Genomic DNA, 14,784 nt, shown 5'->3' on the forward strand with positions numbered 1-14,784 from the left:
AGCTCAAATTAGCGGTAATATTCATCAATGTGAATATGCATCTGTTGCTTCCATAAATTAATTTATTCAAATTAGGGAATAGGTCAAAATCTCGGCTTGTATCAGCGATTACACAATTACTTGTAATAATCACTGATAGAGACGGGTAGCATTTACTCAATTTGGGGGAATTTGAGGTAGAAGTTGAGTTTGTTCATTTACCATGCAGACTGGCCGTCCAGCGGACAGAATGTATACTTTATGAACAGAAATCGGGCGTCTTTAACACTGATAGATAACACTTTCTTGTGGCCACAAAGAAGATAATTATCTCCGTGTTTTAGACAATTTTAGGTTTCTTTTAAGAATAACCAATCGTAGAGCTTATAAGGTAAAATCTGCACTCATCAGGGACTCAGAATTTGAAACAAAACAGGCAAACTTAATTCAAATGATTTAACAAAGTTTATTTAAACAAGCTAGCGATTACACAATTATTTTAAATCACGCAGGAGTAAAAATGCATAAACAAACAGGCAATATAACGATCGTAATACAGAGATACAACAAAATAAAAAGGTTTTAGAGAGAGATTGGGAGAGGGAGAGAGAGAGAGAGAGAAACTCAGCGAGAGGAAACTAATAGTTGAGATACGAATGATTTTAGGTATGTGTGTGAGATGTGGAGATGGTAGCGTTTGTAAGGTGGGTGTGTCGCTCCGTGAGCACGTGGTAGTGTGTTTATCTCGGCACACGTGGGTGAGAGTATGTGTGTGTGTGTGTGTGTGTGTGAACGTGTATGTTTGTGTGTGTGAAAGAGAATTTAGAGAGAGGGATAGAAACAGTTTAGTCATTCACCACAAAACCCCAACGTTTCTCAGTAATATTTAGACAACTTTAAACAGCATTTCCTTCAGATTGCAAATTTAAAAGATCTACGTTACTCTGTTTGAAAGATCGGCCTTTTGTGGGTGCGTTCGTCTGTGTTGGATAAAGACACCTGGATCACGTGGTCACAGCGTTCTGGTTGCTATGGCGACTTGAAGCGAGCGAAGACTCAGCAAAGATTATCTTTAGCCTTAAGTTGGTTTTGTGGGTTGGTTTCAGAAGACTATACTATAGTAGTTCTAAGAAAAGACTTGGAAATAAAAGGAAAATAAAAAGGAAAATAAAAGCGAGCGAAGCTTCCTTGAGGGAAGGAGGCGTGTCGTCTTCTCTCTCTGGCGGACTGCAATGAGAGGAAAGGGGCGCGCAATTTTAAAGGGCTAAACTCACGCCTCCCTCACGTACGTGGGCCAATCGTCTTTAACAACGTATGGGCCCACCTCCTGACGTTTTGAGGTCTATACGCCTCCTTTTCCGCGGGGTTTTGAAACGATGAATTCGTCCATAACTTAATAACACTGGTATTTAATAAAACAATGCATTCTCTGATATTTTGTGTTAAAGATTCAGCATCGTTGGGGTTCGTGGAACACGGCAATACCGCGAATGACAGTTCTAATATCTAAAATCAAGGAGGTACATCATTTCTTGTAATTGTGGGCACCACAGAGTGATTACAGGCCAACAAACTACATAGGCATAATATTTGGGACAGGGGATCATACACATCAAGAAAATACATTTAAAATGTTTTATACAAGGATTTTGGATCACACGTGGTGGTGCCTGAGTGTGTTTCTGTGTGTGTGTATGTGAGTGCGTCTTGAAAGTTCATACCCGTCCGCTGAACTCTTGTCCCCGTCGCTGCGGGTGAGGCTTATGTGTGTGCGTGCGTTTGGCTCTTTGGATTGATGTATTAGGCACAGACCACATGTTTCGGGCATCTGGTCTCTACAACACTGTTTTATTGTTGTGAAGAGTTAATTAGTGTCTATGTGTAAATCAGTGTCCGAGGGACTCCCTAGGGGGGAGTGCTTTCGGGATCGCTCTCATTGGTCAGCGTGAGGCTCTCCCGGCCATAAACAGACGGTCTCTGTTGGTTTAGACGTAAGAGATCATGTAGAGTGAGAGATAGTCAATGATTTACACCATTTTTCGGCGCCGTTTGGGCTGCACGTCTTGCGCAGAGCAATCTCAAAACAGCAGAGGTGTCGTAAATGAGAGTGCTTTGGAATGTGAGAATAGCTTGAGTCAGAGCGAGACAGGGGTTTTGTAGATTTAGACTGCATTAATTAATTTGATTTAATCACCATGCAACTGGTGATCTGCTCTCCGTTACAAAATTAACGGGTAAGGCCCAGGAAGCGTGCGCAGCACTGTCTGTGGAGGACGGGTTGAATTATGACCGGGTTAAGAGTGCTATTATGAGAGCTTATGAGTTAGTGCCGGAAGCATACCGACAGCGTTTTCGTGGCCTACGGAAAGCTCACGATCAAACATTTACAGATTTTGCTCGTGAAAAGGGAATCCTCTTTGATAGATGGTGTATGACATGTAAAGCAGATGATGTGGCCTCTGTACGTGAGCTGATCTTGCTTGAGGATTTTAAGAACAGTTTGCCAGAACGTACTGCTGTATATCTGGGTGAACAAAATATTGTTTCCCTACAGCAGGCAGCCATATTTGCAGACGAGTTTGCGCTTCTGCATTAGGCCACCTTTATTAAGCGTGATGCTCCTTTACGAGTAGGTTTTCAAAAAACTGAACAGTTGGTTCATAAGCCTCTTGACAGTCGTCCCAGTGTGGCTTCCATTCAAAAGGCAGACAGAGTATGTTTTTTTTGTCGTAAGGCGGAACATTTAATTGCTGAGTGTAGAGCTTGGAAGGGTCAGCAACCCAGTCCAAATCAAAAACAACCAAAGGGGGTGGGGTTGATTAAAATGTCTCCCCGGCCCCAGGGGCTAGAGCCTGAGATGCGTGAGACTGATGATTGTTGAAGGTTTTGTTTCTTTGATAGGGAAAGCAGAAGACCAGCGAAGAGTGCGAATACTGCGGGACACAGCCTGTTCACAGTCACTAATGCTGTCTGGCACTCTCCCTGTGTGTGACAGTTCTGATGTAAGTGCAGTGGTGAGAGGTATTGAGATGGGTTTTATACCAGTGCCACTGCACCGGATTTTTGTCTATTCTGATCTGGTAACTGGATTTTTCACGGTGGGTGTACGTGCAGGGTTTCCGATAGAGGGCATTGAGGTAATAATTGGGAACGATATTGCTGGGGGAAAGGTGTTCCCTGTTCCTAGGGTGGTCAGCAATCCTATGCCTGAGTCTGAGCAGGATGAGTTGGGGAAAATCCATCCTCATATTTTTGTAGCCAGTGTGACTTCAAGAGCGCAATCTCGTAAAAAGACCCAGGAAATTAACCTGTCTGACTCACTTTTTGCCTCTATTTTCTCTGAGGAGGGTGTGACCCATAATGATCCTGTGAGCTGCAAGGTGGACAAGGCTGAAAAGGTAGTGGACTCTGTGGGTAAGTTTGATCTTGCACCTTTGCCGCTCACTCCCAATGCTCTGATAATAGCTCAAAGGAGTGATCCCTCATTGATTAAAATTTTTGCTTGGGTGGTTAAAAAAAAAAAGAGTGTAACGGCAAACAACCTTTCTTTATGGATAACGGGGTATTGATGCGCAGGTGGGTTTCTCAGGCAGATGATGCAGGTATAGAACCAGATATTGATTGGAGGGTGGTTTGCCAGGTAGTTGCGCCGGCTGACTGTCGACAGCAGATATTGTCATTGGCACATGAGCATTTATGGGCAGGTCATTTGGGCATTAGTAAAACCTACAACCGTGTACTAAACCAGTTCTTTTGGCCAGGTCTAAAAACTGATGTGACCTGTTTTTGTAAAACCTGCAGGACTTGTCAAGTTGTTGGCAAACCAAACCAGCCTGTTCCACCAGCCCCGTTACAGCCCATTCCCGTAGTTGGTGAACCATTCGAACACGTCATGGTTGACTGTGTAGGCCCGTTACCTAAAACCAAAGCCGGTAATCAGTTTCTGCTCACCATGATGTGTGTTGCCACCCGATTTCCAGAAGCTATTCCCCTACGGAGAATCACAGCCGTATCAGTAACCAAGGCACTAGTCACATTTTTCACTACATATGGGTTGCCCAAGGTGGTACAAACTGATCAGGGAACTAATTTCCTTTCCAAGGTGTTCAAACAAACTCTCAGCTCATTAGGAATCGCTCACTCAGTGTCTAGCGCCTATCACCCTGAGTCACAGGGAGCTTTGGAACGCTGGCACCAAACGTTAAAGTCCATGTTAAAAAAATACTGCCATGAGACGTGTAAAGACTGGGATGAAGGAGTCCCTTTTGTACTTTTTGCTGCTCGTGACACAAAGCAAGAGTCTTTAGGTTTTAGTCCAGTCGAGCTTGTGTTTGGCCATAACGTGCGGGGTCCGTTAAAGATGTTGAGAGAAAAGATGGTGTATGATGAGTCTCCTAAAACTAATGTGTTGGATTTTGTTTCCCGGTGCAAGGAGCGGTTACATCGTGCTGTGGAGCTGGCAAGGGAGTCACTTTCTTCCACACAGACCCGTATGAAGAGGCGGTTTGACAAAAAAACAGTTGAACGGCCAAATTTTCAGGGCCATATGATGTGGAAAGGAAGTTTTCAGAGACAGATTATATCATCCGTACACCTGACCGTAGACGAAAAACACGTCTATGTCATGTAAACATGTTGAAGCTTTTTCATTCTAGAGATGGCGATCCGGTGGAACCGGTGCAGACTCCAACGGGGGCAGTGGTGGGAGTTACATCTCTCGTTAGTGACTGGTCTGAGCCTGATCTAGCAACGCCATGTGAAGACCATATGTGTGGCAGGTTGGCTAACTCTGAGTTCATGGCTACTTTAGTTCAACAATTGTCTTACTTACCCACATCTCAACGACAGGATGTGATTGATTTACTTCGTGCCCCCCCTTCCATTTTAGGTAATGTGCCATCCCGCACCATGGTGCTGGAACACGACATTGACGTGGGTGATGCTAGACCTATTAAGCAGCATGCTTATCGCTCTCCGATAGCCAAACGAGAAGCGATGCAGAGAGAAGTCAGCTATCTGGTAGAACATGGCCTAGCCAAGACTAGTTATAGTCCGTGGAGCTCACCTTGTCTGCTAACGCCTAAGTCCGACGGAACACTTCGTTTCTGTACTGATTTTAGAAAGGTGAATGCAGTTACTGTGTCTGATTCTTTTCCGCTGCCTCGCATGGACGACTTAATCGATAGGGTTGGCCCAGCTAAATGTATCACAAAGTTAGATTTACTAAAAGGATATTGGCAGGTGCCTTTGACCCAGCGAGCTTCAGATATCTCAGCCTTTGTGACGCCAGATGCATTTATGCAGTATACTGTAATGCCCTTTGGGGTGAAAAATGCTCCTGCCACTTTCCAACTCCTCATGCAACTTCTACTGGGGGAAGTACCCAACTGTAGCGTCTATCTTGATGATGTGGTTGTGTACTCTGAGGACTGGGATAGCCACATGTCCAGTTTGGGGACTGTGTTCCAGCGATTGACCGACGCCTCTCTTACACTGAACTTGGCGAAGTGTGAATTTGGGAAAGCCACGGTTACCTACCTTGGTAAACAGGTTGGTCAGGGGCAGGTCCGTCCTCTAGATGCCAAGGTGGCTGCTATCTTGGCTTTACCAATTCCCACTACTAGACGTGAGCTTAGGAGATTTCTAGGTATGGCTGGATATTATAGGTGTTTCTGCCAAAACTTTTCGGTGGTGGTTGCTCCACTTACCAGACTGTGTAGTCCTTTGGTATCCTTTGTGTGGGATGATGTGTGTAATCAGGCTTTTGAGGCTGCTAAGTCTCTTCTTTGCAGTGCACCCGTGTTGGCGGCGCCCAATTTTTCCCAATCTTTTTATCTGGAAGTCGATGCTAGTGCCACTGGGGCTGGGGCGGTGCTGATGCAGAGAGGGGATGGAGATATGTGTAAACCTGTGTGTTATTTCTCAACTAAATTCAAGAAACACCAGCTGAACTATTCCACCATAGAGGATTCCATCATCTACAGCCATCAGGCCTACACTGGATCTCACGGTATATGTTTGACTTTCTTTTCTACAACGCAAACCGACGCTGTGCAGTTTTATGTTTCATTAAGTCGGGATATGTATTTTTCTGTTATTTATTTTAGTATTTTACGTTAGCACTTTGTTATTTAACTTTATTTACATAATATCACATTACTACTTACATCTGTGGATATTTATTTACTTTAACTATTGTTAGTAGGCTACTCTGGTCACGGCAACCTTGGTTTTGACTACATTTTATTTCATTTATTATTTTCATTTAATTAGTAATTTAAGTATTCTGTTGTTCTATATTTAGTTTTATCTAAGTTTTAAGTTATTCTTGACAACATGAGCCATCTACGCTTACTTGAGTTAGTTTGTTTTGTTTTGTTTAATTGTAGGCCTAGTTCTTTTAATTCAGCTCAACACACCTTATTTAACCCCTTCACTTCTCCTCCCACTTTTTAAAAAACTCGGACTGACTCATTTATCCACAGAGATGAAACTTCCTTTTTCATTACCCAACGTTTAGGTCCATTACCCCAGTACACTCATTTTATAATCCCCTTGTCTACTCACAGTGCTTTTAACATACTATATTCTACTAAGCTGTTCCCCTTCCCAAACTGTGGCGTCACTCGCACCAGGCGCCCAGTTCTTAACAGTTTTTGCCATATATTAATTTTAATTTTACTTAGTTCCTCTGGTGATATTGAATCCAATCCTGGACCGTTAGTTAATACTGCTGTTCCTATTCTTAATGGGTTCTCTTACGAAGACTTCTGCAATCGAAAAAATCTTGGATTTATGCATATTAACATTAGAAGTCTCCTTCCTAAATTAGATCTATTTACTGCCCTTGCGCATGCAGCCAACCCTGACATATTAGCCGTTTCAGAATCTTGGCTTAAAAAATCTATAAAAGACTCTGACGTATCTATTCCTAATTATAATATTTATCGGCAAGACAGATCTTCGAAAGGAGGCGGAGTTATGCTCTACTGTAGGGAGCACTTACAATGCACTGTCCATTCCAAAAAAAATTGAGCTTTTAGTGTAAAGATCAGTCTTTCTAAAAATAAATCTCTCATTGCAGCCGTCTGTTACAGACCCCCTTCCGCTCCCAGTTGTGCCCTTGATATTATCTGCGAATTAATTGCTCCTTATTTATCCTCAAAGTTTTTACTGTTAGGTGATTTGAATTATGATATGCTTAATCCTCCAAATACCCTATTATTAAAGCTCGACGCCCTAAATCTCACGCAGATAATCAATGAACCAACTAGATATAATATGAAATTGGCAGACAAATGTACTCTTATTGATATCGCCCTAACTAACTTACCCTCTAAATTTTCGTCCGCTGTTTTTAGTCAGGACATTAGCGATCATTGTCTTATCGCATGTATGCACAATGGATCTGCCATTAAAAGTCCTCCCCTTATCATATTTAAACGCTGCCTAAAACACTTTAGCGAGCAAGCTTTTTTATTTGATTTAGCTCGGGTGCCCTGGAAGGACATTGAACTTATCCCTACTGTGGAGGACGCTTGGTCCTTCTTTAAAAACGCCTTTCTTGCTAGTCTAAATAAACATGCTCCATTCAAAAAATGTAGAACTAAGCACAGATACAGTCCTTGGTACACCTCAGACCTAACTAAGCTAAGCCAACATAAAAACACCTTGTGGCGTGCTGCATTGGCGTCGAAACATCCTCATGACCTAGAATTATTCAAGAAGGCAAGGAATCAGTATACACAGGCAGTTAGAAACGCTAAATCGAGTTTTTTTAAACAAAAATTCGCTTCCTGCGGCACAAACACTAAAAAATTCTGGGACACAATAAAGTCCATGGAAGGTAATAACATTCCTGCCCAGCTGCCCACCGCTTTAAAATTTGAAAACATTGTAACTACTAACAAGGTCTCCATCATAGAGAACTTTAATAAACATTTTGAAAGGGCTGGACACGCTTTCCACCTGGCACCTTCCGTTACAGCTATAAATTCACCACTGTCCTCAGTGCCCCCAGTTAGTCTACCTCTTTTCTCTTTTGCCCATATCCAGACAGTCGATGTTTTGAGGGAACTGCAAAACCTTGTCCCATTCAAATCATCTGGGCTTGACAACTTAGATCCTTCATTTATAAAACTGGCTGCTCCTATTATTGCCATACCTATCACTGCTATTTTCAATCTCTCTATCGACACCTCTTACATTCCGAAAGACTGGAAAGTTGCTGCTGTAATCCCTATCTTTAAAGGAGGAGATAATTTAGACCCCAATTGTTACAGACCAATCTCTATTTTGCCCTGTCTATCTAAAGTTTTTGAATGCCTTGTCAATAAACAGCTCATTAACTATTTCGAATCGAATCACAGTCTCTCCGACATGCAGTCGGGCTTTCGAGCTGGCCGAGGGTGCACCACAGCCACACTCAAAGTCATAAATTATATCATAACTGCTATTGACCGTAAACATTATTGTGCAGCTGTTTTTATAGACCTGGCCAAGGCTTTTGATTCTGTAAACTATTCCATCCTTATCAGTAGGCTAAAGAGTCTGGGTCTTTCAAATCACTGCCTTGCCTGGTTCACTAACTATTTCTCAGACAGATTTCAACGTGTCAAATACGAGGGCTTGCTATCTAGCCCACTGGCTGTTTCTATGGGGGTGCCACAAGGTTCAATTCTTGGCCCGATATTATTTTCAGTTTACATCAATGATGTGGCGCTGGCCGCAGGTGATTCTATGATACATCTATATGCAGACGATACTATTCTTTACACCTTCGGCCCATCTATGAATACTGTGTTAGATAACCTTCAAGCGAGCTTTAACAGCATACAACACTCATTTCGCAGTCTCCAATTAACTTTAAATTCTAGTAAAACCAAATGTATGATCTTTAATCGATCTCTTTCTGCACCTTCCTATACAAAAAAAATTTCCACTCTGGACGGCTTTGTACTGGAAATTGTTGACACTTATAAATACCTCGGTATTTGGTTAGATTCTTCTCTTTCCTTTCAGACCCATATTAACAAACTTCAATCTAAAATAAGATCCAGGATTGGCTTTCTCTTTCGTAACAGGGCCTCTTTTACCACTTGCTCACTCTAAACTTGCTCTTGTGAATATGACTATCCTCCCCATCTTAGACTTTGGCGATGTAGTTTACAGATCTGCTTCTAACTCTCTTCTTAGAAAGCTAGATGTATTATATCACAGTGCTATACGCTTTGCCACCAACGCTCCATTTAGCACTCATCACTGTAACCTCTATTCTCTCATTGGTTGGCCTTCCCTTCACATCCGACGGCAAAGACACTGGCTCTATTTCATTTACAAAATTATCCTAGGCAAAGGCCCTATCTACTTGAGAAACCTAATATCGGTAGTTTCTCCCTCTCGTAACCTGCGTTCAAGCAGATTTATCACATTAACCACCACCAATGTCCGTACTTTGGTCGTTTCTCTTTTCAGTTTTCTGCAGCTAACGATTGGAACGAACTGCAAAAATCTTTAAGGCTTGATTCAATTGTACCGTTATCCACTTTCAAACGATTAATAACTAACCTATTGACGCATCATTGTTCATGTTAGTACTTTTTTAATCAATTAATGCATATTTCACTTTATAGTTATAGTTACTATTGTGTAAAAATTGTTTTTAACCATTGATTCGCTAGGAATACTGTCTAGTTGTATTTTATCTATTTACGTACAATGTACTTTTGACTGAACAACTGTTTGTAACTTTATTATGCTGTTTTGTCTTCTATGTGTAACTTTATGTTGTCTGCATCTTGACGCTTTATCTTGGCCAGGTCGCCGTTTTTAATGAGAATGAGTCCTCTATGTGCCTACCTGGTTAAATAAAGGTTAAATAAAAATAAAAGGAGGAGACATTGGCTATGCTCCTGGCTCTACAACACTTTGAAGTGTATGTGGGTTCAAGTTTCTTGCCGATCACTGTTTACACCGATCATAATCCTCTTGTTTTTCTAGCCCGCATGTACAACAGTAACCAACGTTTGATGTGTTGGGCCCTCCTGGCCCAAGGCTACAACCTCCATATCAAACATAAGAGGGGAGCGGACAACATCTTGGCTGATGCCCTGTCCCGTGGGTAAGACCGTTTTTATTATTTTTTTATTTTTTATTATGGTGGGCCTGTAACAATAACATATAAATGGTAAACTTTTACAGTGGTATTCAAACTATGTGATAGATTTGTTCTTATGGGTGGGGGTGTTACGACCCGTGAGGTCTGTGTGCGTGTTTTGTGTGTGTTGCTGTGGGTGTTTTCTGTTTCTCTCCTGCAGGTGTCCCGTGTCTCGAGTCTGACGCGGTGAGAATCCCGCAGCTGAAGCGGATCAGTGGCAATTAGTGGGGTGTATAAGTTGAGCCAGTGAAGTACTCTCGCGTCTCTCACTTTTTCTGGGCGGCTCGCGTCAGACTGTGTGAACTACTGTGTGGATTACTGTGTGGATTGCAGCGCGATCTGCTGGGTGCTGATCTTAGCTTCTCCCCACGCCGTCTGTCAAGTGACTGTGGAGACAGCTGTCGGACCGAGGTTCCCGATCAGCTGGAAGTTGGCGTGGTGTGCGGTGGGCAATCTCCGCGTGCGTTTTCAGTAACGCGGTGGGAGCCGTGGAGACTGTATATTGTTGCACTTCTTTATTGAGTATTTTTGTAGTGAAATACATAAATACATGAACTTGACACATGTTTTGAGTCATCCTTGGTTTTTCCAGCCTGGTTATATATCTGTTTGTAAGTCCCACACCCCTAGACAAGCCGGGGACTTAACACTTGCAAAATTCATCTGATCCGCCCCAACGCAACAAGGTGGAATTCCTTATTTCTCACCATTTGAGAGATAATTAAAGATCAGAGAAGAGGGGGCTATCAGAACCGTCTGCACTTCATTCAAGTTGCCAATGTAAGTGCTGTTTATTTATTTATTTATTTATTTTATTTATTTAAATTCATGTTCCAGTAATGATAATGGTAAAACTGCTTTTTTTTTCGCATTGCTTTGAATAGTTGTTTGACTCAGTAAGGATTGGATAGGAGTAGATACAGGGAGAAGTACAATAATTTATGAATTTGACACACACACACACACACACACACACACACACACACACACACACACACACACACACACACACTTAAAATTGTAATGACATGAAATTATTAATTGTTGTTGTTTCAATGTGTGATAGGTTGAGTCCAGTTGCAATTGCCTTTCTGGAGGAGTATACCAGAACCGTTGCCAAAGCCCTCAACATTCTTCAGGCTGAAATCGATGTTCAGATGGGATGGCTTCTGCCTACTCTGACCCTCCTCATCTCGAAACTTGACCGAATTGGCATTACCTCCAGGTACTGCAAACCTCTGGTTGGTGCCCTACAAGAAGGCCTGCAGCAGCGCTTTGGAAACATGCTGGTAGAGCCAGAGTTTATTGCGGCTGCAATACTTGTCCCGAAATTTAAAACATCCTGGACATCGGATGAAAACATTGTCAAACTAGGTAAGATTATTTTTATTTTTAAAAGTGTCATTAGTTAAAGATCCAACTACAATTTTATTTTGACATACTCAATTTGTTTAGGTTCGTTCAAATACTGTTCTTTTGATATTTTAATCTGGAGAAATGAGTGATTATAGTGAAGTTTTGATTCTTATCATCTATGCAAATGTCCATTTCAGGCCTGGACTACATCAAGGACCATCTGGAGGAAGATACTTTGAATCAGCCGCCAGTTGATGGTTCCAGTGGCTCTGAGGAAGAGGACTTCTTTGCGAGCATGAAGCCTACTCATGGTCAGGAAGGTATCAAGCAGTTAGATGGCTGATGACAAAGCTGATGACAAAGACATTCTCAAGTCCTTCCCATCGGTCTGTAAGTTGTCTTTGAAGCTCAATACTGCTTTACCCGCCTCTGCAGCTTGTGAATGTCTTTTCAGCACAGCAGGGCTTATTTTCAGTCCCAGGAGGGCAAGAATGGATTCAAACAACTTTGAGAATCAGCTCCTTCTCAAGTTGAATAAAAGATATTGCCACTTTAGTTAGATCATCAGTGCCATACAGTACTAGCATGCTCACCAAAAGCACAATTAATGGAATGCTGATTAATAATGTTTACTGCCACAACTATTGTTCATTGCCATTTGAGGCTTGTTATTTTAGTATGTCACTTGTGATGACAGGTTATGTAATTTGTTTTGAGATTTTCACACTATGCTGCGGTCACCTTAGTTGATATATTTTATTAATTTTTATTTTATTTTTTTTTTTACCAAGTATCATTTCATGTGAAGCAGTATAGAGTTAATACACAAATACTGACAATCACACATAAAAGTATTACTAAATATTGTTCCTGGCTGTGTGGATAAATTGTAACTGAAATAGTATTATGTACACCTACTGTATGCAGTTGTGACTGGCAAGTGTGTTTCTTCTGATCACAAACACTAGTTCCTATTACAGTGAATCTGATATGGCAAGTTTATATTTATACACAAAGACATTCAGATGTGATATAGTAAAGGAAAACTCATGTGAACCTGTGTTTTGCAAGTTTAAGTTTAAATAAAAACTTGGATTACTGTTACAAATAAATGTTAAACTGAAACTGCCTGCTCTCAAGTCCTGTTATTTCATTTAGTTCTAAAGGAAATTTTGGGGCTTATGACATTTTTTATAGACATCAGTGTCTGTCTGACTAATTAATGTAATTTTATTAATAGATTGGTGTGCCAAGAGTGACATTAGAGTCTTTATGTAGACTGAGTTAAGCAAGAGTCTTGTGACAAAAATGATAATAGGACATTATAGCCATAAAAAAAAAGAGTGTGGCTCGTTCAGTGAGGTTTCCCTGTGTGGGTTTTTTACTGTCGAATTATGAGGACATCTGTTGTGTTACTTTGGTATCATATGTTTTCTCTTTTGGTATTATATTTAGGGCCCGAGCACCGATGGTGTGAGGACCCTCTTGGAATTGCTCTGTTTATTATTAGGGGTTCAAGCACGAAGTGCTGAAACCCTATTGTAATTGTGCTGATTTTTATTAGGGGTTCAAGCACGAAGTGCTGAAACCCTATTGTAATTGTCCTGATTTTTAGGGGTTCAAGCACGAAGTGCTGAAACCCTATTGTAATTGTACTGATTTTTATTATTAGGGGTTCAAGCACGAAGTGCTGAAACCCTATTGTAATTGTACTGATTTTTAGGGGTTCAAGCACGAAGTGCTGAAACCCTATTGTAATTGTACTGATTTTTATTATTATTAGGGGTTCAAGCACGAAGTGCTGAAACCCTATTGTAATTGTACTGATTTTTAGGGGTTCAAGCATGAAATGCTGAAACCCTATTGTAATTGTAAGGATTCGTAAAACGCATCGTGCAGGACAAACCGTAAGGCCTAGAGACGTGAAACCTGGCCAGATGGTAGGCCTCAATTTGGGGACAACCTATCAGAGTATGACCCCAATTGGCCCATAGGTGGCGCCACAGCAACCAAAAGTACTAAATCGCTCACAACTCTTAGACCGTTTGTCCCAGGATCAAGTGTCTTATATCGTTGGAATCCTTGGCTCAAGGCGGACAAAATGGCTATCTCCGATTTGGATGTAGGCAGGGAAAATGTTCTGCTATGTCGGATTTTGTCCAAAACCTACTTTTGCGAACTAGTCCCTGGTTTTTGGCCCGATCGGAACCAAACCAGTCTAGGACAATTCTCTGGACTCTCTAGATCAATAATTATCGAAAAAAAGTTGAACTTTTGCATTTGGCTGGCTGTAACAGGGTCATTTAGAAAAGGGGCGTGGCAAAATACACTAAAAAGCCTATAAATCCCAAATGAAAACTCAGAACTTCACAAAAATTGATGAGCATATGTGTCAGAACATGGTGAGGAAGCATGCAGAGTTTCATGGAGATCGGACCAGAGGTGGCGCTATAACTGGCAAAAAGCCTTCATTCTTATTAGGGGTTCAAGCATGAAATGCTGAAACCCTATTGTAATTGTAAGGATTCGTAAAACGCATCGTGCAGGACAAACCGTAAGGCCTAGAGACGTGAAACCTGGCCAGATGGTAGGCCTCAATTTGGGGACAACCTATCAGAGTATGACCCCAATTGGCCCATAGGTGGCGCTACAGCAACCAAAAGTACTAAATCGCTCACAACTCTTAGACCGTTTGTCCCAGGATCAAGTGTCTTATATCGTTGGAATCCTTGGCTCAAGGCGGACAAAATGGCTATCTCCGATTTGGATGTAGGCAGGGAAAATTTTCTGCTATGTCGGATTTTGTCCAAAACCTACTTTTGCGAACTAGTCCCTGGTTTTTGGCCCGATCGGAACCAAACCAGTCTAGGACAATTCTCTGGACTCTCTAGATCAATAATTATCGAAAAAAAGTTGAACTTTTGCATTTGGCTGGCTGTAACAGGGTCATTTAGAAAAGGGGCGTGGCAAAATACACTAAAAAGCCAATAAATCCCAAATGAAAACTCAGAACTTCACAAAAATTGATGAGCATATGTGTCAGAACATGGTGAGGAAGCATGCAGAGTTTCATGGAGATCGGACCAGAGGTGGCGCTATAACTGGCAAAAAGCCTTCATTCTTATTAGGGGTTCAAGCATGAAATGCTGAAACCCTATTGTAATTGTAAGGATTCGTAAAACGCATCGTGCAGGACAAACCGTAAGGCCTAGAGACGTGAAACCTGGCCAGATGGTAGGCCTCAATTTGGGGACAACCTATCAGAGTATGACCCCAATTGGCCCATAGGTGGC

At 41.7% G+C, this 14,784-nt stretch overlaps 2 protein-coding genes across 2 annotated transcripts in view; one reads left to right on the forward strand and one right to left on the reverse strand.

Annotated features, from left to right (window-relative positions):
• The window catches only part of adprh (ADP-ribosylarginine hydrolase), a 504,999-nt gene that overhangs the window by 203,905 nt on the left and 286,310 nt on the right, over positions 1 to 14,784 (reverse strand). The window lies entirely within an intron of this gene.
• Positions 692 to 12,691, forward strand: LOC309485831 (uncharacterized protein). The gene is made up of 4 exons (XM_082152889.1): positions 692 to 2,867; positions 10,752 to 10,915; positions 11,202 to 11,509; positions 11,689 to 12,691. Coding segments are annotated over exons 2-4 (456 nt in total). The 5' UTR covers positions 692 to 2,867; positions 10,752 to 10,913; the 3' UTR covers positions 11,835 to 12,691.

Source organism: Leuciscus leuciscus (assembly GCF_965113295.1).
Source record: "Leuciscus leuciscus genome assembly, chromosome: 21".
NCBI classification, from domain to species: domain Eukaryota; kingdom Metazoa; phylum Chordata; class Actinopteri; order Cypriniformes; family Leuciscidae; genus Leuciscus; species Leuciscus leuciscus.

Coding starts and splice junctions, on each gene's coding strand:
- LOC309485831 (XM_082152889.1), top strand. Junction 11,510..11,688: donor TGAAAACATTGTCAAACTAG/GTAAGATTATTT, acceptor TGTCCATTTCAG/GCCTGGACTACATCAAGGAC.